General features: G+C 39.1%; 1 protein-coding gene across 1 annotated transcript; it reads left to right on the top strand.

Moving 5' to 3' along the window:
• The first annotated feature begins 4022 nt into the window (after positions 1-4022).
• LOC113915911 (cell surface glycoprotein CD200 receptor 2-like) lies at positions 4023-26314 on the top strand. Its single transcript, XM_027581823.2, has 7 exons — positions 4023-4089; positions 7342-7401; positions 11644-11958; positions 12076-12327; positions 17472-17571; positions 20741-20822; positions 26117-26314. Exons 1-7 carry the CDS (start codon positions 4023-4025, stop codon positions 26312-26314), a joined length of 1074 nt encoding a protein of 357 aa, XP_027437624.2.
• The last annotated feature ends 609 nt before the right edge of the window (positions 26315-26923 follow it).

Below are 26923 nucleotides of genomic sequence, written 5' to 3' on the forward strand. Positions count from 1 at the left end.
GGGGTACTGAGGGTTAGAAATTCAACATATGAATTTTGAAAGGACACAAGTCAACTTATAACAGGAAGTATTTATTAAAGCCACACATTGTGCCTATCATGTGATCCACTGATTTTATTCCTTGGTGTATATGCAAGAAAACAAATGTATAAGTAGACCACAAGATATGTACAAAACAAAAATGTTCACAGAAGATTTATTTGTCCTAAAATGGAAAGATTTTATTAGATTCATTAGACTAATAAATAAAGATTTATTAGTCCTAAAATGGAAAATCCAAATACACAGCAAAATAGTTGATAAAATTATGGCATGGTCAGACTAGAAAACCACTACACAGTATTACAAAAGTGAACTATGTAAATAATTTCATTTATATGGGGTTAAAAAACTGGCAAAATGGTGATAGATGTCAGATTCGTGTTTCTCTCTGGAGAAGGACCACTGACAGAGAAGTAGCATGAAGGAAACTTCTTGAATAGTGGAAATGGTCTTACCTGATTTCGGAGGTCATTATCTGAGTTCATACATACATAAAAATTCATAAGTCTGTACACTAAAGATTTGTGCATTTTGCCATATGTAATTTATGTTTCCCAAAATGCTATTTCCTAAATAAATTGCTATGTAATTTATTGTGTCACTTCGGTACAGTGGGAGAACCAGTGATCTTAAGTATTGGCTTTTTTGCTTTATTGCTCAACAAAACTCAGTGACATTTCCTGTCTGTGGCTAGTCAGTGGCTAACCACTCCAAATGCATACTCTGGGGAGGATTTCAACTTTGATGGTAGTGATCTCCATCAATATCATGGTATCCGGTAAGTCTGATGCTGTGACATTTTTAGCAAAATGTAAAGCTGTTTTTCAATAGTGCCAAGTTTTAACTCATAAATGTTTTAAAATTTGTTCTAGTAGCAATGATACATTTGTATAGTATCCAGCAAACCCTCATATTTACCTTATGTCAATGGTGCACTGACTAGTTGTCTAGCTGAGTCCAGGGTAATATTGGAGGCCCTGGAGTGGAGTGAAACCAAACTTGTGTGAGTAGACAAAATGTAGTGTTTCCTCCAGTTTCTTGGTTTGTATTTTTATTGTCTCCTTGAATTCTTATTTTTTGGACCTTATATTGATTGATGTGTAATTATTTTTTCTTCTTTGATATTTCTAATATTTCTAGCACACAAACTAAGAAGGAAACCCTAAGTTTCTATTTGGGGTTGTTAAATTTTAAAATAGAGGCAAAAAAATGAATGGGTAAAAGTTGCTTCAGAAAATGTGGATCGGAGAACATAAGAATATATAAATGACAAATAATTACTCGAAGAAATGAGTGGAGTGACTAAAATTAGAGCAGTCTTAGGCAGGTGGAAACAAACTTGAATCCATTCTGTGTTTCCTTGCAATCATCCCAAAGAAGTTCCAAAACATTCTGAGAAACATTGGCTTCCACATTTTCATAATATGTCTAGTTAGGGGAGAAGAGAACCAGTTCTTAGAAGAGAGAAAGGTGGGAATCTAGGGTGAGGAAACTGGAGTAACACTATCAACACCATTTTTCCCAATAACACTTGTACACTTTGCCTCTCAGTGTCTCATTTTGGTAATTCTTGCAATATTTGAAACTTTGTTATTACTTTATATTTGTTATGGTGATCTGTGGTCAATGATCTTTGATGTTACTATTTTAATTGTTTTGTGGTGTTACTAACCATGCCCATAGAAGATGGTGAACTCAAGTGACACCTATGTGTGTGTGTTCTAGCTCTACCACCAACTGGCCATCCCCCCATGTCTCTCTCCTTCTCCTCAAGCCTCTTTCTTCCCTGAGACACAACAATATTGAAATTAGGCCAATTAATAATCTCATGATGACGTCTAAATATTCATGAAGAAGGAGGAGTAACATATTTCTCACCTTAAATTAGAAGTTAGAAAAGATTAAGCTTAGTGAGGAAGGCATGTTGAAAGCTGACATAGATCAAAAGCTACTCCTCTTGTGCCAAGCAGTAGCCAAGCTGTGAATGTGAAGGAAAAATTCTTGAAGAAAATTAAAAGTGCTACTCTAATGAACACACTAATGATAAGAAAGTGAAACAGCTTTATTGCTAATATGTAGAAAGCTTGAGTGATCTGAAAGAATATCAAACCAGCCACAACATTCTCTTAAACCAAGGCCTAATCCAGAGCAAGGCCTTACTCTCTTCAATTAGGTGGAGGTGAAGAGAGATGAGGAAGTTGCAAAAGAAAAGTGGAAGCTAGAAGCAGTTGGTTCATGAGTTTTAAGGCAAGAAGCCATCTCCAAAACATAGACGTGCCAGATGAAGGAGCAGGTGCTGATGTAGAAGCTGCAGCAAGTCATCCAGAAGATCTAGCTCAGATAATTCATGAAGAAGGTGGCTACAATAAACAATAGATTTTTTTTTTTTTTGCTTTGAGGTCACTCTTCATTAACAATAGATTTTTTTTTTAAAGATTTTATTTATTTATTTGACAGAGAGAGAGAAAGAGAGACAGCAAGAGAGGGAACACAGCAGGGGGAGTGGGAGAGGGAGGAGCAGGCTCCCCACTGAGCAGGGAACCCTATGCGGGGCTCGATCCCAGGACCCTGGGATCATGACCTGAGCTGAAGGCAGACGCTTAATGACTGAGCCACCCAGGCGCCCCTAATAAGAGATTTTTAATGGAGATGAAACCATCTTATATTGGAAGAAGATGTCATAAAGTACTTTCTGAAATTCTATTGCCTTTCTCCTTTCATGTACATTTGTGTTGTTCTCTATCATTTTCCAGGTTGGGTAAGTAGAGAATCAATGAGTAAATTGAACTTTGTTGTGTTCTCCTAATCTGCATAGTTTTCATGAGTGAAGGCAGGTGGGGATAGCATGTATTTTTTCTTTTTTTAAAAAAAATTCTGCTTTATTTTTTAAACATTCTCAATACATTTATTTTATACCCTACATTCAATAATTCCAAATTCTGAATTCTGAATCTTATTCTTCTGTTAAGGAATAAAAGAGGGCAGCCGATAAAAAATGTATTATCTCATTTTGTGGTTGCATTTTTTCCCCTGTGTTTTGTAATTTTGGAATATGAACTCATAATTATGTGGTTTTGAGAACTGGTTTGCGTATAGAAACCTGGTGAAGGATCATCGTTTTCCATTATGGCAACTAACCTGAGTCTTTACTCACTGCTATGGACTGAATGTGTCCTCCAAAATTCATATGTTGGAGCCTAATCTCCAAGGTGATGGTATTTGGAGATGGAGATGAGGCTTTGGGAGGAATTTTGTCATGAGGGTGGAGCTCTTGGATTAGTACCCTTATAAGAGGACACCCAAGAGAGCTTGCTTTCTCTTTTTCTCTCTCTCTCTGGCTCTCGCATGTGAGAATACAGTGAGAAGGCTACTGTCTATAAGCCAGGAAGTGGACTTTCACTGGACACCATATCTGCTGGTGCTTTGATATTAGACTTCCCAGCCACTAGAACTGTAAGAAAAAAAATGTTTGTTATCTAAACCACTCTACGGTGTTTTTGTTGCAGCTGACAAAACTGACTAAGATACTCACTTATCCTTGATTTAGTTATATATAATCACACCCTCTTTGGCTGCTCTTTTATCTTAGCCCTAAGAACACTAAGGCTTACTTAGCTTTTGCCAAAATCCATCAGATCAGAGTCTCTTGTTTGCCATTCTGGCCTTGCTAGTGTTTATGATTATCTACTTTGCCTGTGACTGTTAAGTGCTGTCACTTTGTCTTGGTACTACAGAATTGTATCATCCTCTCTGTGACCAGCACGACGATACCACAGATGATGTGGACCTCCTTAGATAGTGTGCATGGGTAACAGCAGTAACTTTATTCTGCTGAATTGGGAGATGGCACACAGCCCTGAAAACTTCAGGGCACTTCCCTAGTGTAAATAAATGACAGACTTTCAGAATTCTGTCTGGTTTGTAGGTTTGAGAGAAGACACACAATCTTAAGACTTCCACCCCAAGAAGGAGTCAGGAGTATGGAGAAGGAATGCATCTTTAGGAAAGGTCTGAAACACCTCCCAGAATCTCTAACTGGGCTGCCAGGTAAAGATATTTTTCTGAAGCCAGTCAGTAAAGACTGGGGAAAGTGGCAGCTTCTACAAATGTGAAGGCACTAGCAATGCAAAATTTCAAAAAAAATCAAGGAAACGTGACACCACCAAAGGAACAAAATAAAGCTCCAGTGGCTGATCTCAAAGAAATGGGATATCTGCATGCCTGAAAAAGAAATAAAAAATAGTCTATGTAAGGAAATTCAGCGAGCTACAAGAAAACACAGATAAATAATTAAATAAAATCTGGAAAACAATATGTAAACAAAAGGAAGTTTCAAGAAAAGATAGAAGTCATGAAAAGAAACAAACACAAATTCTGGGGCTGAATAATGCAATGACTACACTGAAAAATTCAACAGAGAGCTTCAAATGGAAGAAAGAATTAGTGAACACATAGACATAATTTGAAATCATCTAGTCAGAGATAAAAAGCAAGAACAAAAAAATGAGTGAGTGATGAAAGTCTATGGGTCTTACGATACACCAACAAACAAAATAATAGAGGCATTATGGGAGCTCCAGATGGACATAAAAGAGAAAGGAGCAGAAAGCTAATTTAAAGTAATTGTGAGAGACAACTTCCTAAAAATTTGGGGGCAGTGGGTGTGGGGAATGAATGTCAAAATCCAGAAGCCCAAATAACTTGACTAACTATAAAGAAATCGTCACTGAGACACATTAGAACCAAATGGAAAAGAGAGACTTTTGAAGGCAGCAGGGGAAAGGTGACTCATCACATATAAAGGAGCCCCATAAAACTAGCAGATTTCTCAGCAGAGACCTTGCAGACCAGAAGAGGGGGATGATATATTCAAAGTGCTGAAAGAAAAAGCCTGCCATGGAAGAATACTCTACTTGACAACCCAGAAATAAAGGTGAGATAATCACTTTCCTTAAAAAAAACAGAAGCTGATAAAATCTGTCAGTACTAGACCTGCTTACAAGAAATTCTAAAGGGAGCTCTTCAAATTTAATGACAGAATGCTAATCAGCAACATAAAGACATATGAAAAATAAAACATACTGGTAAAGGCAAATATATAATTAAATACACAGAACAGCCTAATACTGTAATGGTGTTGTGTAAATCACTTTTAACTCTAGAATAAATGCTAAAAAGAAAAATATGAAAAATAATTATAGCTATAGTAATCTGTTAGCGAATAAACAAACCAAAATGTGTAAATTGTGACATCAATAAAGTAAAATGGGGGGAGGAGATGTAAAAGTATGAGTATTGAGTATTGTATGTAATGCACTAAGTTGTAATCAGCTTAAAATGTATGAGTATTGAGTATTGTATGTAATGCACTAAGTTGTAATCAGCTTAAAATAACTATAAAGTGTTTTATGTAAGCCTCCTAGTAACCACAAAGAAAAACATGTGATAAATACACAAAAAATATAGAAAAAGGAATCAAAGCATATCCTACAAAAAATGACCAAATCACAAAGGAACAGCAAGACGGGAAGAAAGGAACTTCAAAAGAGTCAGAAAGCAATGAACAAAATGACAACAAAATGGCAATAGTAAGTACATCCTTATTAGTTATCCTAATATAAATGAACTAAACTCTCCAATCAAAAGGTACATAGTGTCTGAATGGATGATAAGATTCAACAATATGCTACCTACTGGAGACTGACTTAACCTTTAAGGATACACGTAGGCTGAAAGTGAAGGGATGGAAAAAGGTGTTCTATGTCAATGAAAACCAAAAAAAGTAGGGATAGCTATACTTAGAGAAAATAGACTTTAAGTAAAACTCTTTAAAGACAAAGAATTTCACTATCTAATGGTAAAGGAGTCAATTCATCAAGAGGATATAACACTTGCAAATATTTATGCATCCAACATTGGAACACCTAAATATGTAGAGCAGATATTAACAGAACTGAAGGAGAAATAGAAAAAATTACAGCAGTTGTAGGGAACTGTAATACTCCACACTGAAAAATGGATAGAGTATTCCGACATAAAATCAATAAGGAAACAGTGCACTTGAACAAACAGGCCTAATAGACATGTACAGAACATTCCTCCAACAACAGCACAATACATTCTTCTCAAGCACACAGAGAATATTCCATGGAATAAATCATAATTTAAAAAGAATGTTATTTTTACAAGAATTACTTCAATACAGAATTTTTTTCAGAACCCATATTTGAAGTAAATTAGGATTACTTTGTCAGAAACTCTGTAGAACCCAAGGTAAGAAATGCATGTGTGTCTCAGGAACTATGGTGTTAGAAACTTGAACTAGGTGAGGAGTATCATTCTATCTCTCTTTGCTCTGCTTCATTCTTTCCAAGATGTGTGCATTAGTCAGCATTCCTCAGAGTAACAGAATCACAGAGAGATAGCAGGGTGGAGGAAGAGGGGGGAGAGAGAGAGATTTAAAGAATTGGCTCACATGATTGCAGAGGCTTGGCAAATCCAGAATCTGCAGGGTGGGCCAGCCCTAGAGACCCAGGGAAGAGTAGCAGTTTGAGTGTGAAGGCAGTCTGCTATAGAACTCACTTTCCCAGCAGGTCACTTTTTTTTCAATCAAGGCCTTCAACTGATTTGAAAAGGCCCATCCACGTATGGAGGATAATTTACTTTACTGAAAGTCTACTCATTTAAATGTTAATCTTTTCTAAAAAAATATCAGAATGTCAGAAACATCTACAATAATATTTAACTGAATACTTGGGAATGATGTCCAAGCCAAGTTGACATATAAAATTAACAGTCACAGCAGGAAAAATGGGGGAAAAGAGGGATGAAATATACTTCTCAATTTGGTTCCAAATTCTCCTGAAAGTAAATCATTTGTGCAGCTGGGTGAAGCCACCACTGGATTAAACAACTTTAATCCTGAGGGTGGCATCTGGAGAAAGCACTACTCAGCCCATCTCATGTGAGGTACCCAGGACGGACCAATCCACTGTGGCTAGGAAAGAGGTGGAAGCAGGGTTACCTTGGACAAAATTGTTGTCAATTACGGCAAGGTGTCTCATAAAAGGGAAATCTTGATTAAGAAATTATAATGTAAGCTTCAAGTGTTAACATGTTGTTTTCACTTAATGATGGAATAACTTCTAATTTCTGCTTTGCAAAGCTTTTAATGGAATTTAGTTATAGTTAACTGATTTTCTATCATGGTGTCTGTAAGATTTGTGAATACACAGTGGCTTGCACTCCTTTTAGGCACCTAAAATTGATTTCTTTTACTCTTGTCTGAATATTTTCTAGCTTCACCATATAGTTCATCTGTGGAAGGAAAGCAGAGCAGGCTCACAGCTCCTTTGGAAGGTAATATGATATTTAATTTTTTTCTAGAGGCCAGAACTAAAGGGAGGAAGTATGGAACTTCTTTAGAAACATAGCTGATTGTCTGGTCAGGGGGCCAGCCTTGAGCCCAGTTGAAGAGTATGGTGATCTGAATGCTGCAGTGTGGGGGACCCTGAATGACCCTGGTCCTCCTCCCCCCAAACTGTTCAATTCCATGGGAAGATTATGGAGCTCTCTCTATCAGGCACTGTGCCAGGCTTTGTGGGGAGCACAGAGATGAGCAAGGTGAGCTAGACTGCCAAAGCGCCCTAAGGGGGTTCAGTTTTGTGGGGGAGCCCAGAAATAAGCACAGATACCCTATAAAATAGAGAAGATAAGCCCTCACAGCAAGTGTGCCGGGAATGTAGAGGAGGGAGAGAGAGCACCAAGGCTCTGGGAAGACTTCAAGGAGGATGCAACATGTGAACTGGCTCTTGAAGGAAGAAGAGCGTTTTCATAGACAGAGGGTGCTGTGTAGGCATCCCAGACTGCAAGAACCATTGAGGGAAGACCTAGATATGCCCTTGTGCTTGCTGTATCCTTTCTGAAGTGTGGGGGCGACACAGGGATGATAAGCTTGCCAAGGTGAGTCAATGTCAAAAAAAGGGCTTTCAAAGCCAGTACAAAAACATGTAAGTGTTGTCTTCAGGCAGTGAGAGAGCTCTGAAGGGTGTCAGAGTGGAGAGGCTCACCCCTGTGTTACAGAATCATGTACCTGGCTGCAAGGTAAGGTATGAGCTGAGGAGAGGAGAATTTTGAGAGAGAGACAGATGGTAGGAGGCTTCTGTAGTGATCCAGGTGTGTGGTGATGGGGTCTTAAACTAGGGTATGGCACTAAGAACAGAAAGGAAAAGGGGTTTGTGTGCAGAACGCTGCAGGAGACTGGGATGTAGTCATAGTCACAGGATGCAGCAACGCTGGGACATCAGTGCTGGTTCTGGAACAAATATGGGAAACTACCCGCTGTCTCTCTGTGTGAAGCAGGAGGTGAAATCACCATAGCTGATCACAGGGTGTGTGGAGATTTTATTTATTGGACAGGTACCAACCCACTGAGTGTGGGGGAGGGATATGAAAAGAGAAAGAAGAGGATTAGGAAAGGGTGAATAACCGCCTTCACATAAGAAGTCTTATCCCAGGTGAAGGGGGATTGCTGGAGGGTCTTAGAGCAGAGCAAGGTGAAGGAACAGAGTCTATCCATGGTGTTTGGGATCCTCATGTTTGGAGTTACTTCTCTGGGGTCTGTGTCCTTGTTAAAATGCATATGTTTAATTGATCAGCTTGTGGGTTCCTTTATTTTTTATCTTTTAAATTAAATTTAACTTTATGTTATGTTAGTCATCATATAGTACATCATTAGTTTTTGATGTAATGTTCCATGATTCATTGTTTTCATATAACACCTAGTGCTCCATGCAATAGGTGCCCTCCTTAATACCCACCACCAGGCTAGCCCATCCCCCCACTCCCCACCCCCCTCCTCTCTAAGGATCATCCCCCCCCCCGCTCCTTGAGCAAGTGAGATTTATCCCCGGGATGCCAGAGTGGTTCAACATTCACAAATCAATCAATGTGATAGAACACATTAACAAGAGGAGAGAAAACAATATGGTCTTCTCAATTGATGCAGAAAAAGCATTTGACAAAATACAGCATCCTTTCCTGATTAAAACTCTTCAGAGTATAGGGATAGAGGGAACATTCCTTAATTTCATAAAATCCATCTGTGAAAATGCCACAGCGAATATCATCCTCAATGGGGAAAAGCTGAGAGCCTTTCCCTTAGATCAGGAACATGACAAGGATGCCCACTCTCACTACTATTGTTCAACATAGTACTAGAAGTCTAGCAACAGCAATCAGACATCAAGAAGAAATAAAAGGTATTCAAATTGGCAAAGAAGAAGTCAGACTCTCTCTCTTCGCAGATGACATGATACTTTATGTGGAAAATCCAAAAGACCCCACCCCCAAATTACTAGAACTCATACAGCAATTCAGTAATATGGCAGGATACAAAATCAATGCACAGAAATCAGTTGCTTTCTTACACACTAACAATTCAACTCTAGAAAGAGAAATTAGTGAATCGATTCCATTTACAATGGCATCAAAAACCATAAGATATCTTGGAATAAACCTAACCAAAGAGGTAAATGATCTATACTCTAGGAACTACAGAACACTCATGAAAGAAATTGAAGAAGACACAAAAAGATGGAAAAACATTCCATGCTCATGGATTGGAAGACTAAACATTGTTAAAATGTCTATGCTGCCCAGAGCAATCTATACCTTCAACACCATCCAGATCAAAATTCCAATGACATTTTCAAGGTGTTGTAACAATCCTAAAATTTGTATGGAATCAGAAAAGACCCCGAATCGCCAAGGAAATGTTGAAAAAGAAAAACAGAAATGGGGGCATCACGTTGCCTGATTTCAAGCTCTAGTACAAAGCTGTGATCACCAAGACAGCATGGTACTGGCACAAAAACAGACACATAGATCAATGGAACAGAATAGAGAGCCCAGATATGGAACCTCAACTCTATGGTCAAGTAATCTTCAACAAAGCAGGGAAAAATATGCAATGGAAAAAAGTCTCTTCAATAAATGGTGCTGGGAAATTGGACAGCCACATGCAGAAGAATGAAACTCGACCATTCTCTAACACCATACACAAAGATAAACTCAAAATGGATGAAAGACCTCAATGTGAGACAGGAATCCATCAAAATCCTAGAGGAGAACATAGGCAGTAACCTCTTTGACATCGTAGGTTCCTTTAAAAGAACAGTGAGATCTTGAGAATAAGTATCAAGCAAAATATTAAAGCCTTAGACTGTTCATAAGCTGAAGTGCAAACAGAGAGCACTCATAGACATGTTCCTTACAGCCTCTTTTCTTTCTGCATTCATCTTCAGCATCCTGCCCTTGGGCACATGTGTGCTCACCCACACCCACCCCTAGCTGTTCTCCAAGCAGCTATGTTGCTGCTGGCCTCTGAGCCTTGGCCAAGTTGCCTGGAATGGGGGGGAGGGGGCGGGGAGCCACCTGCAGTGGTGGAAGGAGCATGGATTTAACTGCCCCTCAGATCTGCTCTAAAATCCACCTCCCCCCCTTGCTTCCTGCAGTTGTGGGATCTTGATTCGGCTGTGAAATGTAAGGTCTTGAGTCCATCACAGAAGAGGCAAGTGATACCAAAAGAGGAGAGGAGAGATCTCACATACAGAGTTTAGCACAACGAGGTTCACCCACATAACAACTTAGCCCCCAACAGCTGGTTCTGCTCATGTTAAAGTGATGAGCTCCCTGCCACTTGCCTGGGTTACAGTATGTGGTACCTGATGCCCCTAATCCTCTCTCAGCAAAGCCCTCCCAGTCATGGATGCCTGATGTGTATTTATGGGAGAGCTGAAGCTTCTAGATTGGAGAAAAATCATAGGTTGCAGGGCTTAATTTTTACACTAACGATGGGCAAAAGCAGTGAACTTCTTCATTTAATCCTCATAATTAGGTAGAACGTACAGAAATAAAATCTGTGAGCAAAGTTCATAGTGGGACTGTTTGGCAGTATATGTGTGACTCAATAGGTAGAAAGGAGGATCTGTTGCTTTTACTGACTTTGTGATTCTCCAAATAAAAAGTAGCTTAAAAAAGTCCAGTTTGTTCAACCTGAATGCCATCTTATGCTTTTTACTTATGTTTGTCCGAAGTGGCACCCTTCAGGATAGGCATTTCATTCTGATATTACTGATTTAGTCTCTCTGATCAAAACTTAGGAGGAGAAAAACCACATTGCCAGTTTTTCCACTTTCTATCCTGAGGAGCATCAGTTATAAGATAAATCTAATAGTTTCTATGACAGAAGGATTAGATTTAGATGACTTTGTCCTTTAATTTATATTGTGTTTTCTTGTTTGTTTTTTTACAAAACTTCTGCAGCAATTTTAGACCCTTAAAATATTTTTCATACATATAAAAATATAATTTATCTAATAACAGAATATAAGAGACAAATGGTTTCATCTTTGGATTAGGTTTAATGTGTTATATACATTTGACTCATGTTTAAATTTTATGTAAGCCTAATATTTTGGGATAGGATCACCAGCAAGGTCATGTTCTAGTACTACTTTATGTAATATGTTGTGGAAAATTGAACACCTGAAGTTTTTTATCAAGCTTTTCTTTCATCATTCTCCTTGTGTGTGTGTCCAGCTAACACTTCTCGGTCTGTACCTGTGGCTACAAAGGCTGTGCTCACTTGCCCTTCTGCCAGCTTAACAAATGTGCTGATAATAAGGTGGGAAATAAACCTCAGAGACAAGGCTTCCTGCATTAGAGCCTACAGGAGAGAAAACAATGAGACCAGTGAAAGAAACTGTACCGACGAGAGAATATCCTGGGAGTCCAGACCCGATCAGAATCCTGCCCTTCAGATTGATCCCGTGGCCACCACTCATGATGGATATTACAGGTGTGAAGTGGCCGCACCTGATGGGAATTTCGGTCTTGGATATCACCTCCAAGTGTTAGTTAAGGAGCATGACATATTGTGGTACGTCAGAGAAGCAGATCTGGGACTGAACCAAATCTCTCTCTATTCCACACCCCATGTGTTAAACCTGAAGCATTTCCCCTGCACCTCTGCAGTGCCCCCCGAGGTGACCCTGTCTCGAGGCAGCAATGGAACCCTCGTGTGCAGGGCAGCTGCAGGGAAGCCAGCTGCACAGATCTCCTGGACCCCAGGGGGAGACTGTCACACTGCGGAACAACAGTTGGGCAATGGCACAGTGACCGTCCTGAGTACATGCCGCTGGGAGGACCGCCAGGTGTCTAACGTGTCCTGTTCTGTCTCCCACGTGACCAGCAACAAGACTCTGTCCTTAGAGCTGAATCAAGGTAATCACCTGTTTTTGTTACTTGAGAGATGAACTTGATGCTTAGCATTTTCTTCCATAGATTATGAGTAACCAAGAACAAAGTCAGGAAGTTTATGCTACTCATTTGAAGATATTCTCTAAAACTTAACTGGGTAATGCCTTAGTATGCTAGGGAAATAATTCCTATTCCTTTATCAAATGGAAGGAATAAATTTAATAACTTCTTACCAGTACATTCTCTAAATATCTTGTATTTTGGGAGACACAAAAATTTTGTTAACTTAGTATCTATTGACTTTTACTTTGAGATTAATAGTCATATAAAATAGTAATAGTTTGGGACACCTGGGTGGCTCAGTCGTTGGGCGTCTGCCTTCGGCTCAGGTCAGGATCCCAGGGTCCTGGGATCGAGCCCCGCATCGGGCTCCCTGCTCGGCAGGAAGCCTGCTTCTCCCTCTCCCACTCCCCCTTGTGTTCCTTCTCTCACTGTGTCTCTCTCTGTCAAATAAATAAATAACATCTTAAAAAAATGGTAATACTTTTACATAATATAATAATACTGATTCAGTAGACAGACAAGAATAATAATTATTCCCTTCTGGATTTTTATAGTTCTTGTAGTAGTCACCTCTTTTTGTTACTTTAAGAGACAAGTTTTCTTTCCTCCTCTCCCTTGTCATCTGAAACCTATACATCAATTCATTTGCCAAATATTTATTGAATGTTTTTATGTGTTTGCTGCTATCATGTAAAGATGAAAAAAGAAAAGGTCCATGTCTTTATATCATTCCAGGCAGTATAACCTGGTGGTTAGGAGCAAAGTCTTTAGAATAAAATGGTTTCTCCTTTACCAGCTCTGTGACTTGGAACAATATTTAATTTCTCTGTCTCATGGCTTTTTAAAAAATTGAAATGTAATTGACATATAATAGTAAATTAGTTTTAGGTATATAACATAATGATTTGATATTGGTATATATTGCAAAATGATCACTACAATTTGTTTTGTTAATGTCTCATGGTTTCTTCAGTTGTTGAGGGGATGATAGGATCCACCTCACAGAGTTGTCATGATAATTAAAAGAATAATATACTTACTTAACATGGTGGCTATCACATAGTTGGTACTCAATAAATTTTAGCTACTATATTTACTATACTAACAAATGTTAGCTTTCATATTAATAAATATTAGTTATTGTGTTGATATATTAATACATATTAACTATTACATTCATTATTATGTTATTAAAATAATCATATCCTATTAATTATTCTTCATAACATCTCTCATATTAACCTTTTTTGCAACAGCTTTATTGATACCTAATTTATATACCATACAATTCACCCATTTAAAGTGTACCACTTAGTGGTCTTTGGCACAGAGTTGTGCAGCCATCACCACAATCAATTTTAGAATATATTCATCACTCCAGAAAGAAACCTCTACCCTTTAGCTATCCTACTATCAGAAATCCTCCAGCTTTAGGTAACCCCTAATCTACTTTCTGTGTATAGATTTTCCTATTTTGGACATTTCACGTAAGTGGAACCATATATTATGTGCTTTTTGTTACTCGCTTCTTTTACTTGGGGTAATGTTTTCAAGCATCATCCATGCTGTAGTAGGTACTAATACGTTCACTTCTAGTCGTTATTTTCCATTATCAATCTCCCACCAACTCTAGGTTCTTATTTTATAGTTCTTGTCTCTAGACATATGCATTTATCTGCAGTCCCACCTGACTTTCCCTTCCATAGACCAAACATTCAACCTCTACCCTATACTCGTTTTTCCCTTCCCATGTCCCAAGAGGCTTTGCTTCACTAATTACCCTTGCTCTCCTTTCTTCAGTCTTTTTTATACCACCAATCCTTTCTCTAAGGCTGATTATATGAACATGCCTCTTTTCCTTCTGAATTTAAAAGTAGATGCTATGACTTCTTTAAACTCTTAGCCTCTTGCCTTTCATTCATCCAAGATTTTTTAAAAAGAGGGGTCTATACACATTGTCTCTTTTATGTCACCTCACATCTACTCCTTAACTCTCTTGCATCTCTCTGCACAGGAAATGTTCTAATGAAAAGTTTAAGATCTCTCAAGTGCCAAACAAAATATAAAATTTTAATTCATAGTTACTAATTAGCTTCTTTGTGATATTTGATATGGTCTTTCCTCTCTCACCAATTTCCTCCCATAATCACTTGGTTCTCTTCTTAACCTTCACTAAACTTCTTAGTTCTTAGTTTTCCATCTATTCATTCCATGAAGGAAGGAATTTCTCTGAGTTCCATCACTGACTCTATTTTCTTTTCACTTTTACCCCTATTCCTTGAAGGATCTCATCCATACCTATGGCTCCAACTGCTGCCTAATTCTTGACCCTCAAATCTGTATTTTTAGCCCAGATTTCTCTCCTTGGCTATGCCATGGTCAGAACCAATTTCCAAATGAATGGCTTCACATGCACTTGAATGAATCAAAGGCATCTCAACTTGCATATTCCTCAAAAGGAATTCCTCTTCTCTACCCCTTCATAAGCTCCATACTTATATTTTATCTTGATAAATGACTCAAGCCAGAAAATTGAAGATATCCTACAACATCACTCTTTCCTATTTCCCATATTCAAAATCAGTCACTATGTTCTGTTGATTTTATCTTAAATTTTTTTCTTAAATCTAGACCTTTTTCTTTCCTTCGTGTTAGTTAAACACGTGGTCATCTCTCACCGGAATTATTACAATATTCTTGTAACAGGTCTTCTGGCTCCTAACTTGACTCCTTCCAATTTATCACCTACACTGTTACCAGAGTAACTTTTCTAAAATGAAAAACATGCCCCTCCCTACTTAAATACCCCCAGTCGCTTCTCTTTGTCTCTTAGAAAGCTAAACCCCTTTAATCTGCCACTCTCCTTAGCCTCATGTCTTGCCAATCTTCAGCCTGTGCCCCATGCATGTCGGCCTTTTTGGGCTCTTCAAAGGTGTTCTCCTTTCTTATTCTTCTGTACATGCAATTTCTACCTCTCCACAACATACTTCTTTCCTCATACTCTCTTCTTCTGTTTGCTCAATTCCTATTGAAGTTTTTTTTTTAAAGATTTATTTATTTATTTGAGAGAGAGAGCTAGAAAGAGTAAGGTTGAGGGGAAGGCAGAGGGAGGGAGAGAATCCCTGTTGAGCACAGAGCCTGTTGCAGGACTTGATCTCATGACCCTGAGATCAGAACCTGAGCTGAAATTAAGAGTTAGACGCTTAACTAACAGCCACCCAGGCACCCCTCCTATTGAAGTTTTAAGGCTTAGAAACTGGGATAATTTTCTGAGCGAAATAAGTCAATCAGAGAAAGACATGTATGATCTCACTGATATGAGGAATTCTTAATCTCAGGAAACAAACTTAGGGTTGCTGGAGTGATGGGGGGTAGGGACGGGGTGGCTGGGTGATAGACATTGGGGAGGGTATGTGCTATGGTGAGCGCTGTGAATTGTGTAAGACTGTTGAATCACAGACCTGTACCTCTGAAACAAATAATACGTTATATGTTAAAAAAGAAGAAGAAGAAGAAGAAGAAGAAGAAGAAGAAGAAGAAGAAGAAGAAGAAGAAGAATATAGCAAGAAGGGAAAAATGAAGGGGGTGGAAATCAGAGGGGGAGATGAACCATGAAAGACTATGGACTCTGAGAAACAAACTGAGGGTTCTAGAGGGGAGGGTGGTGGGGGGATGGGTTAGCCTGGTAATGGGTATTAAAGAAAGCATGTACTGAATGGAGCACTGGGTATTATACGCAAACAATGAATCATGGAACACTACATCAAAAACTAATGATGTAATGTATGGTGATTAACATAACATAATAAAATAAAATAAAATAAAAACTGGGATAATTTTCTTTCACCCTGCAGTTTGGTTTAGCTGTTCCTACTCTGTGCTCATGTAACACCTCATGCATGCCTCTGAGTACTTCATAGTCCTGTAACTGACTAACTTCTCTGACTCCCAGTGCAATGTAAACTCCTTGAGAGTAAGAACCATATTCTTCATTTCTATATCCAGGGTCTGACACAGTGCCTGACATACACAAATAGCTACAGAATTAGGTTCAGATCATCACAGACTTCATCTCTATGTACCCGACTCTATGCTTTATCATATTTGATTTGTTAATGAATTCTTCAAATTTTTGTTCAAATTGTTTCTTTCCCTTGGGAAGTTCTTTCTTCTTTTCTTAACTTATTTAATCCTGTTATTGGCATGGCTCAGTTGAAGTCCCACTTCACCCTAACCTCCCAGTTGGAGTTGACTCAGTTTTATTATTCCTGAGATGATTTACAGTCTGTAATGCTCACTTAGTTAGCAATGTTCACTCTCTTATAAGTGATCTTTTCATCTGTATGGATCTGATGTCTCCAGCTGGATTGTGAGTCTTTTCAGCTCAGGCTGAGACCATGTCTTCTTCTTCCTTGACAGTGCATAGGAAGGAGATTGTCTGACATTCTTCTAGTTTAGTATTTGAGCAGTTTATTTAACAGGATGACATGACTTTTGGAGCCAAGAGTCAGAATAGTACTTAAAGTTTACTTTTGGTTGCCATTTTCATAGCAGAAATAAACTTCAGAATGATAGTCCTACTTAGTCTCATTTTATCTTTTTAACAATTCTTGGGGCCATTTTACAGGTGAATAAATGAAAGTAAGAAGACATAAAATACCCTATTAAAGGGGTGACAGCAACTCAGTGACAAAATTACTTCATTGTGTGGAAAATAGCAGATGGTGCTCAAAATATTAATAACAGTACCCTAAAAGACTAACATTTACACAGGAAGTTAGAAAGCATATTTCCTTTTTTCTTATAAAATTGGGAAGTATTAACATTTACTGTGCATTTATTCATTTAGAAAATATTGAAAATCTGCCATTTTATAAAACACAGACACAGTTCCTAAACTCTGTCCTGAAAGAATACCTTAACAGCATTTGAATTGTAGTCTAGACGGTGTATTGATTATGATAGTCTGTGACCTTTTAAGAATATTTTAAAGGTCTCTTTTAAACAATTGACCCCACTTTGTTCATTAGAAGAATCCTTGAAATGGCTCTTTATCTCTGCTGTGTTGCCTGTATTTTAACGTGTCATAATTCTGGAATTTCCAGCATCAGCCTTACTGATCATTCTCTATGTGAAATTCTCTCTATTCTTGGTTATCCTGGTCATCGTGGGATTCATCTACTTCCAGAGAATAAATGATTGCAGGTAGGCAATGAAGGCTAAAAAAATATAGACTCCTTAGAAAGAAAACATCATTAGAAGGCTTTAAGTTTACAATGTCCTGGGAACAGCTTGATGCATTTTTTGGCACATTGTTTGTTCCCCTAGCTCTTTCTTTGATGTATAAGCTTTGTTAACACCTGGGAGCCCAGGCAGAGATGGCTGCAGCACTGGGGCAAAAGCTTCTGTTTCATTACGGTGCTTTCCTGAGACATAACCTGTCCTGGGACACCCTTCAAGAATTCTGTGGGGGAAATGAAGTTCAACTGGTGCTTCTTAGGTGTTTACTCCCTAGTTTCTATGCCTCTGAAGGCTTGTATTCATTGCACTAATTATATATTTTATGCTTTTTTCATAGAGCATGAAAATTGAAAAATCTGGAAGTCAATTTAGATTTGATGAGACATCAAATCTCCTATTACTAATTGATACCTTTGTGTTTATGTGAATCACTGTGATAGTTGGCAAATCCTCTTTCAAAGTCTTAGCAAATGTGTATTTATACACACGCCAAAGCTTGCTGCCTGCCATTATAAATGCCTGGGATGAATCATCTACTTTCTCCTTTGCCTTACTGAGTTCTTATTTGCAAACAAGAAATAGCCATGCTTCTTAGCCTAAAGAGGAAGATGGCTCAGCAAATGGCAAATTACAAGGCTTTGCAGTTTTTCTCCACCCCTTTGGGTTCTTTGGATAGTGCTTCTTGTTTCCTCTGCCCTTTTAAGATGCTAAATAATGTTGCAATGTCAGAAGCCACTACAAACACTGCCTTCCAGTTGACCTGTAGCCAACCTTCCGTCCCTTTCTTGCTTGCTAGCAATTAGTGCATGTTTGTCCTGATCATTGAATAAATGGCCAGGAGTCATTTTTAGCAGTACCTTTATTTTCAAAGAAATTATAAGTTGATCCCAAATGAGGAGCTCTTAGAGTCTTTGGAGACAGTGCTGAATGTCCCCTCAACTTTTAGAGCTCCACTGTCTCAATTCTGTCTCATCTGTACTCCAGGTTGGAATGGATTAATGGTGGTAAGAGTTCTTGTTGAAACCCCAACAACTTCTAGGGCCACTGTAAACTGGAACCCTATCTTCATTGGTACATATGGTAATCCTATAGTAAAAAGTATCCTTTTATTTAAAGGAAAAATTTCTTGTGTAAGGTGGCAGGTGATTCAAGCTATTACTTTTTTTTTTATTCATTCGAGACACAGAGATACAGAGAGAGAGAGAACATGAGCAGGGGGAGAAGCAGAGGGAGGGGGAGAAGCAGGCTCCCCGCTGAGCAGGGCGCCCGATGTGGGGCTCGATCCCAGGACCCTGGGATCATGACCTGAGCCAAAGGCAGTTGCTTAACCATCTGAGCCACCCAGGCGCCCCTCAAGCTATTACTTTTATTTTTAGGAAGGCTCAAAGGGAGAAAATGAATGGAGGCTACTATCTGGAAGATAACATATAAGTAGGATAGTCTAATTGTTGAAACAAACAACCTCCCAATCTCAGTGCATTCATATAACAAAAGTTTAATTCTTGCTCACATCATATCCCAGGGCAGGTTGGTGGATCTAGGTCAGGGAACAGGAGTGGTTCTGCTCTAAGGTACCATTTTACCCTCTAGCTCTGCCCTTCTCAGAGTATTCTCCAGCTGGTGAATGGGAAAGAGACAGAGAGAGTGAGGGATTTTATGTAGGAGGTTTTTATGAACCAGGCCTGGAGAAGTAATGACATCTGTTTATGTTCTATTGGCTAGAATTTGATACATGGCCACACTTTTATGGAAGTTGGAGAATGTAGTGTAGCTGCCTCAACAAAATAGAGTCGGGGTTTGGGTACAGTTAGCTAGTTTCTGCCTACAGTAAAGAATAGGACAAGTGCTAAGATTAATACCTATTTCATTAGTAACTGAACATGAGCCAAGAAATAAACTAGTAAATAATTTCATATATAACTTATATTAGCTCTTTTCTTTCTCTCTCTTTTTTTTTAAATTATAACTTCCTCGTGTTTAAAATGGCATAGAATGGAAAAGTCTAGTACCATAGTTCTGTCACAGACTCAAAAACACCAAGGCACTGATTGCTAGTTGCCTGAGCCAATGCTCATCTTCCCCTTTCTCTTTGTGGTAGATTGTATTCATGACTCCAGATCTTTCTCCCTCCCTCAGTCCATGTAATCGGTCAGTGATTTTTGAGTTGGAAACATAAAGTAAGCGCATGTTTCTCTAACACATGGAATTTGCTTTAGCCAATCAAATGAGGCAGAAATGGCAGTGTACCAGTTTTGAGCTTACATCTCAAGAAGTCCTGTGTGTTTCTGTTGCTAGTCCATGAGAACATGCCTGGGCTAGTCTGCTGGAGGTTGAGACACATGCAAGGCAGAGCTGGCTCATCCTAGTCCCGTTTGCCACCTCACTGTTGAAGCCAGCCTAGAGAATGCAACAGTTAGTCATCTCTTAGACAAGGGAGAAGCTCAGTCAAGGTCAGAAGAGCTGCCTAGCTGACCCTCAGATGATCCCAGTCATTTAAGCAATTGTTGCCACAGAGGTTTTGTGATTGTTACACAGCATTATTGCAGTATTAGATCTCTGATACAGTGCTTAAAGACATGATTCCAATTTTATTTTGTATGGAGACACATTTAACTAAAAGACATTTCTCAGTTTCCGTTGCAACTGAATATGACTACCCATTAAAATTTTCTCAAATAAGGTGTAAGCACATATCTTGTGTGATATTTTTAGGATATCTCTTTAAAGAGAAAGAAGAGATCCTCTTTTGCTTTTCCTCCTTATCTCCTGGACTACAACACTGGTGTAATAACTAGAGGTCCAGCAGCCAGCTTGGGCCATGGGTAGCATTGAGGATGGAAGCCATACACTAAGATGATGGAAAAGAAACACAGAAGGATCCTGGGTCCTAATGACCATGGAGTTACCATACTAACCCTAGAATACCTACCACAAGATTCTTTTATGTAAGAGAAAATACACTATTGTGTTCATGCCACTGTTATTTTGAGTTTTACTCCATACACAGTTGAATTTAACCCTGGTTAACACAAGTACCTACTTTGCCAATTTCAAAGTTTGCTGTTAATCTTGCAACACAGGTTATATTCTATTCATGTGCATTTTTCATGTTCTATTTTCATTCTTCCCATAGAGATTATGAAACAGACATAACTTCAGAAGATAGCAATCATAGGTATAAGAGCATCTCCATGATAGTTCCAGAAGAATTGCTGGTTATGTAAAGCTGAAGGATACTGTGGGCTTGTGATAGGAAAGGGCTTGGGAATCTGGAGATGTGCAAAATCATCTAATAGTCAGCCAATCCCTACACATGTGAGGACATGTCTGCATTACAGATTGGGAAGATAAAGACACTGTTGTGGGCTCTTAAGAGAGGATCTGATCAGGAGAAACAGAGGAACTGAAATCTGTGGGGCTTTATTGTGTTAATGCTTTTTTCTGCCATCATTGAAATGAAAGGACTCCATTTTTCATGGAAGAGATTTATCTGAATTCACGCTTCTTCACTGCCATGATTTTCTATGTGATGTCAGATTGGAAGAGTAAAAAGCTCTAGCTACTTTCTCTCAACCTCTTAGCCCTGCATAAAGATAAAAAACATTTTTCTTTCTTAAGCACACATATGCATACATATATATATATACATGCACAACAAATTAATTGCGGCCCTAAATTGAGGAAAATTGGGAGCAACCTTTAGCAAAACATAATTGAGAGCCACTAGATGGTGCTTCAACTTAATTCTTTAACATTTTGAAGACAGCTAAAATCTAGCCTCAGATAGTGATCCTGTATTTTTTTCTTTAATTTTTCCACTCAACTGTCTCTACATTCATTAATTCTTTAGGTTTTCTGGGGGTAATTTTGGGACAATTACAGAAGGAAGAAAACAATTGTCAAAATTAAAGAGAAAAAAATGTTTGGTTCCCAAACTTGAATTGTACAACTCCTGCCACTCAGTTTTGGTAGAAACATTTTGTTTATCAAATGAGATAAGGGTGGATATTAATAGTCTAGTTTCAGGGAAAGAGGAAATGTGAGAATCTCTTGGTGGTTAAACCAAGATCAGTATTCTCTTATTTCTTAAATGGAGGGTGGAGATCTTCGATCACTAAAGAACCAAATAGCTGCTTGTTAGTGTTAACGGCAGCAGATGGTTCGAGCTACAAATAAAATTAGCCGGCCTCCTCTACTTCTTGGGTCCAGCCCCGTTTCTCATGGCCCAGGACTTTGAGGCCTATGTAGTATTTTAAAGCTGGAAGGAAGTTGCAGATAAGTAGACCAACTTCCTCGATTTACAAAAAAGAAACTAAGACACTCAGAGTTCAGTGACTGTAGGGTGTTCCTAAGAAGCCAGCTGGAGTGTGGACCTGCCTTGCTTGCTGATGAGAGCACTCGCAAAGTGGACCTTATAGTTTGTTTTGTTTGGAGTGAGAATTGGGGTGCAAGAGGGAATTTATGGGAGTCTTCAAAAAAAGGACAAAATGAAAAAGTGAAATAACACATGAAATATTCATGAAATTAATTACTATCTTCAAGGAAGGATTGGATATTATTAAAAACTGAGTGTCACCACATGTCAAGGATACCACATTTAAGCTTTTTTTTTTAAAAAAAAAGATTTATTTATTTTTTTGAGGGGGGGAGGGGCAGAGAGAGAGGAAGAGAATCTCCAGCAGACTCCCGGCTGACCACTGAGCTTAATGCAGGGCTCGATTTCATGACCCTGAGTCATGACCTGAGCCGAAATCAAGAGTTGGACACTTAACCAACTGAGCCACCCAGGTGCCCCCACATTTAAGCTTTGAGAATACAAGTGCAATGGAGAGATTTTAAAAATCACTTGTTTAAATCTTACTTCAGTCCTTTCTACAATTTGGAAGCAGAAAGAGACAGAAGGGGAAATTTTTTATGTTTAGGGAAATACACCAACAGTTTAGAGAGCAAAGGTAAAGCTCAGGTCGTAAAATTCATTGGGAAAACCAAAATAAAGGGAACTAAAATGGTCAGCATAATTTTTTTAAAAAAGTTCTGTTTCTGGGCTCCAAAGATGAGAATTTGGGGACCCTTGAGGAATCAGGTAAAAGAAGTAGACTAGGCCTTAGCTACAAAAAGAAAGTTGGGTGGTTGTAAATTCTCCATGGTGGGGTAGCTAGAGAATTCTCGAATTAAGGATGCCTTTCTGTTAGCATTTAGTTAAAGTCATATATACATATATACATATATACAACAGCCTTCATTTGATTAATAGTGATTTAGAAGTGAAGGAAGAGGGAACCCTACCCACATCCTGGGGAAAACAGTACACAGAAGGCAGCAGTTGCCGCTTGGGTAATGAGAAACCAAGGGTGACCAAGAAACTGGTCTGGGATTTAAAGTTTATAAGTAAAAGATAACAAGAAACCAGCAAGGAAAGACAGATCATGAAAACCCAATACTGATGCTGTAATGGAGGTAAGTACACAGTGCCAGAGCAATCAAAGGAAGGAATACTCAATTCTGGCTCAACTTGTAGGTTGAAGGTCAGGAAAAGCATTGGATGAATTAGGAAGCTTTCAGCAGCAATAAACAGAAAGTAGGGTTCTGACTTAATCAATAAAAACATTTATTATTTTACATAAGAAGGCATCCAGAAGGGGCGCCCGGAAGGCTCAGTGAGTTAAGCATTTGCCTTTGGCTCAGGTCCTAATTTCAGGGTCCTGGGATCTAGCCCCACATCAGGCTCCCTTTCAGCTGGGAGTCGGCTTCTCCCTCTCCCTCTGCCCCCTGCCCTTACTCATGCTCTCTCTCTCTCACTCTTTCTTTCTTTCTCAAATAAATAAAATCTTTAAAAGAAGAAGAAGAACAAGAAGAAGAAGAAGAAGAAGAAGAAGAAGAAGAAGAAGAAGAAGAAGAAGAAGAAGAAAAGAAGAAGAAGAAGAAGAAGAAGTCATCCAGAAGTAGAACCAACTTCAATCTGGTTGTTTCAATGGCTCTATGAAATCTTGAAGGGCCTGGATTTTATCCTCATCTGTGCTCTGCCATTTTCAGTGTTTGCTTCATCCTCAGGCTGGAAATGAGAAGGCGGCAGCTCCCCCAAGGCCATATGTCATGTTCAGAGGAAGAGGATTGACCATCTCTTCCTCAAATCCCATCTTACTCATGAGGACCAACAGCCCCACATTCGTTTCTACTCTTGCCTAATTGGCCAAAGCCACAGGACAATTCTTTATCTAATCTCTGGCAAAGACTGAGATTTTCTTTGCATTGATCAGGACTTCTGTGGAGCTGGGCTAAAGTCAGCACATTTTACCAGGCACATATCCTAGTGGGAGAGGAATGAATAGAGAGACCTGAACAAAAACTGGAGCTTCGGTGAGGAGAATGCCTGAGAAGCCTTAGTGAAGAAGTTGGTAACAGTCAAGCTGAGTTCTAAAAGATGCACAGGAATGCTGCAGGTGGACAAGAGCAGGGAAGAAAGGGGACAGCCAGCATGGGTAAAGGCAGGGGATTGTGACAGAGCGTGTCTCTTACCAGGTCATGGGGTAACTATATCATCCCACACAAGTCCTGTGTTTCAGGAAGTCATCTGGGGACACAAGACTGCTATTTTATTGAGAATGCCAGAAGAGTTTTGCAGATCGAGCAAATCTTGATGAATTTATAACATTTTCTGAACAGAATGTCCAAATCTTCTGATTCACCCAACACTGATTTTAAGATCAGATGAGGAGCCAAGAACATTGGCTTATACACAGCGGACAACCAAAGAAAGGCAGGGGAGCTCGGCCTAGAGAGGCAGTGGGTTGGCGGGATGATGTCACTCATCTCCGAAGGGCGGGGTTCCATTTCTGAGCAGGGTAAAGCTGACAGAGTTGAGATGCTTCTCTTTATCCTGGTTTCCTCTAATGAAATATGAAAATAATTCTTGCTCTTAACCCAGCTGAAGAGAAGGTTTTTGAGGATAATTTTATAAACTTATAAATGTCCTTGGGGAAAATGCTATAGAAACACAAATTCTTGTTATTCATCCCAGCTTTCAAATGTCTTTTATGCACACATAGGAAAGCAAAAAAAAAAAAAAAAGGCAGTGTGCTCTGCCCTAAAATATCTCTCCTACCTAAAACACAGAGACCCCACACACAGACAACCACAGACATAGATTTCCATTTCCAGCTGTGTTGTCTACCTTGAAGTTCCTACACACTGAGGAGAGAGCTCTGTTGAGGTATGAAAATCACTAGGGAGGGAAGAAGGGATCATCTCTGCGCAGGTAGGAGGAGGCCATGAGCCTAATCAAGGCAATTTGAAAATTTAACAAAAGAAAGAGAGAAAAAAACATACACAGGCTCAAAATAAAAAAAAACAAACAAACAAACTTAAGCAAGATTCACTAAAACAAAAAGATATGTGAAGTCCCATCAAATGTTAAGACTTTTAGGAGAAATGAATCACTTTCCAAATTGCTGTCATGATTTGCCTGTTAATAAGAATGTGCTCCTCCTGGGAAAGTGAGGTTGTGTATGAGATTAATTATTTGCTCTTGTGCCTTAACATGATGAAAATGCTTGAGTACATCACATCCTGTTAGTTTCTCTTTTATCTCATTACCTTTATGAAACTCATTGTCTTTATGAAAAGAGAGAGGAGCAGAGAGCAGGGTGGTTGGTGCTAACATATGAGTTTTACTATGTTTCTGAAGGGCATTTCTGTCTACTGTGCAGCTTTCTGGGGTCCCATGGGGGCCGCAAAACCTGGAGAGAAAGCAGTTCTCTTTTGTGGGTACTGTGAAAATAGGTCATGCTAGTGGAAAGATGATTCTGGATATTCCTAGCGACCCTTGAAATGGACATAAGCATCTTTGTATACCTAGCTGATGTTCTGTAGGAGATGAGGCCAGACCAGGTTATGTATTTTGTGTCTGACTAAAACAGCTTACAGTTTATTTACAATTTATACACACCCAGTTTAAGGCTTTTGGCCCGAGGACACCATCTACTACATAACACCTTAAAAAAAAAATCTCTCTTACAGATTTTTCTGTATTCCATATAATGGAAAATCACAACACAACACCATTTATAAGACATTGAAAACCAAGGAGTAGCCCAAGATGTCTGCTCCAAGAAACTACAGTAACTGTCTTGGGACTCGAAAGAAAGATTAAACAACTCCCATTCCAGCAAGAAGCATCTGTCTTTTGTCATTCTCCCCAAAGCAACATAAAATGTGTGGAGACAGGCAGCCATTTCAGTGAGGGCAAAGGAGGTCGGCTGTTTGTAACATTTTCCACCATTCCCTTGCAACTAAAACCCAAATCCCGTTACTTTCCAACTGCCTATCAAAGGAGGGTGTTTGCTGATGCAGCCCAAGGAGGCCTAAACACTATCCATGGCAGCCCCTGTGTCCTGGAGGATGATTAAATGGCAGAGCCTAGGGAGGAGCTGGATGTGAAACCTTATCCCTATGCCAAACTCCTCTCGGGTATTTCAAATTTTTATTTTTTTTTCTTTTTACTTTTTTTCAGATTCCTATCCAAAACATGCTTTTTTTGGCAGCCTCCCCAGAGGACTGTGAAGTCATAGTGCATAAGCTATCCAACTCCTACCTCTGCAGGATGGTAAAACAGACCCAAGACTTGCCAACTGCAGCTGTTCTCAGGCGAGGGTTCTCTCCAGCCTGCGGCCATCAGCAGACACACAAGCAGTGTGCACGCACACGCTAGGGGCTGCAGAGCATCCATCTTCAGGCTGTTGTCAAGCTTTCGGACGAGGCCATCCATGTTCTCCCAGTCACTCCAAATCTTTACTTAACGTCTCACAGTCAACAATGTTCTTCATTTCGTTAATGACTACCTTTCAGGGAGATTATGAATTGTAGAAGTTATCACTTATTTCTTATTTATAGATAGAAGATTAAGATAGTTCCACCCGACCCTTTCAATCTGGTCTTCCACTGACTTGACTCCTCTTATTCCTACCTAGAAAGCCATTATCCAGCTTTCCCATAAACTTCTCCCCAACCCTTCCTGGCTGCATTTCTGCTGGGCTTGTGCTGTTCCTCCTGTGATGAAGACTTTTACCTATCCTTGCCTTTCAAACAGCCGCTGTCTCTTCAATGCTACTGCATCTGTGAAACTTTTCCACGTGCCTTGTTCTGAGCTAGTTATTGCCCCACCATAGTACTTCTTTTTACAGTACTTTGTAGATTATTAAGACCCTTGGTTTTATAGATATTTGTGTACATGTGTCCCCAACACTGAATTGTGAGATCCATGAGGGCAGATGTCAGGTCTCAACTATTTTTATATTTTCCAAAGGGCCTAGCACAGTGT

The sequence above is a fragment of the Zalophus californianus genome, chromosome 1 (genome assembly GCF_009762305.2).
Source record: "Zalophus californianus isolate mZalCal1 chromosome 1, mZalCal1.pri.v2, whole genome shotgun sequence".
NCBI classification, from domain to species: domain Eukaryota; kingdom Metazoa; phylum Chordata; class Mammalia; order Carnivora; family Otariidae; genus Zalophus; species Zalophus californianus.

What these genes read in the sequence shown, in the direction of transcription:
- LOC113915911 (XM_027581823.2), top strand. Translation starts at nt 4,023, where the DNA reads ATGGAGAAGGAATGCATCTTTAGGAAAGGTCTGAAACACCTCCCAGAA. An exon ending in ATCTCTAACTGGGCTGCCAG is followed by an intron (nt 4,090 to 7,341) that starts GTAAAGATATTT and finishes AATATTTTCTAG; the next exon opens with CTTCACCATATAGTTCATCT. An exon ending in TAGTTCCAGAAGAATTGCTG is followed by an intron (nt 20,823 to 26,116) that starts GTTATGTAAAGC and finishes ACTTTTTTTCAG; the next exon opens with ATTCCTATCCAAAACATGCT.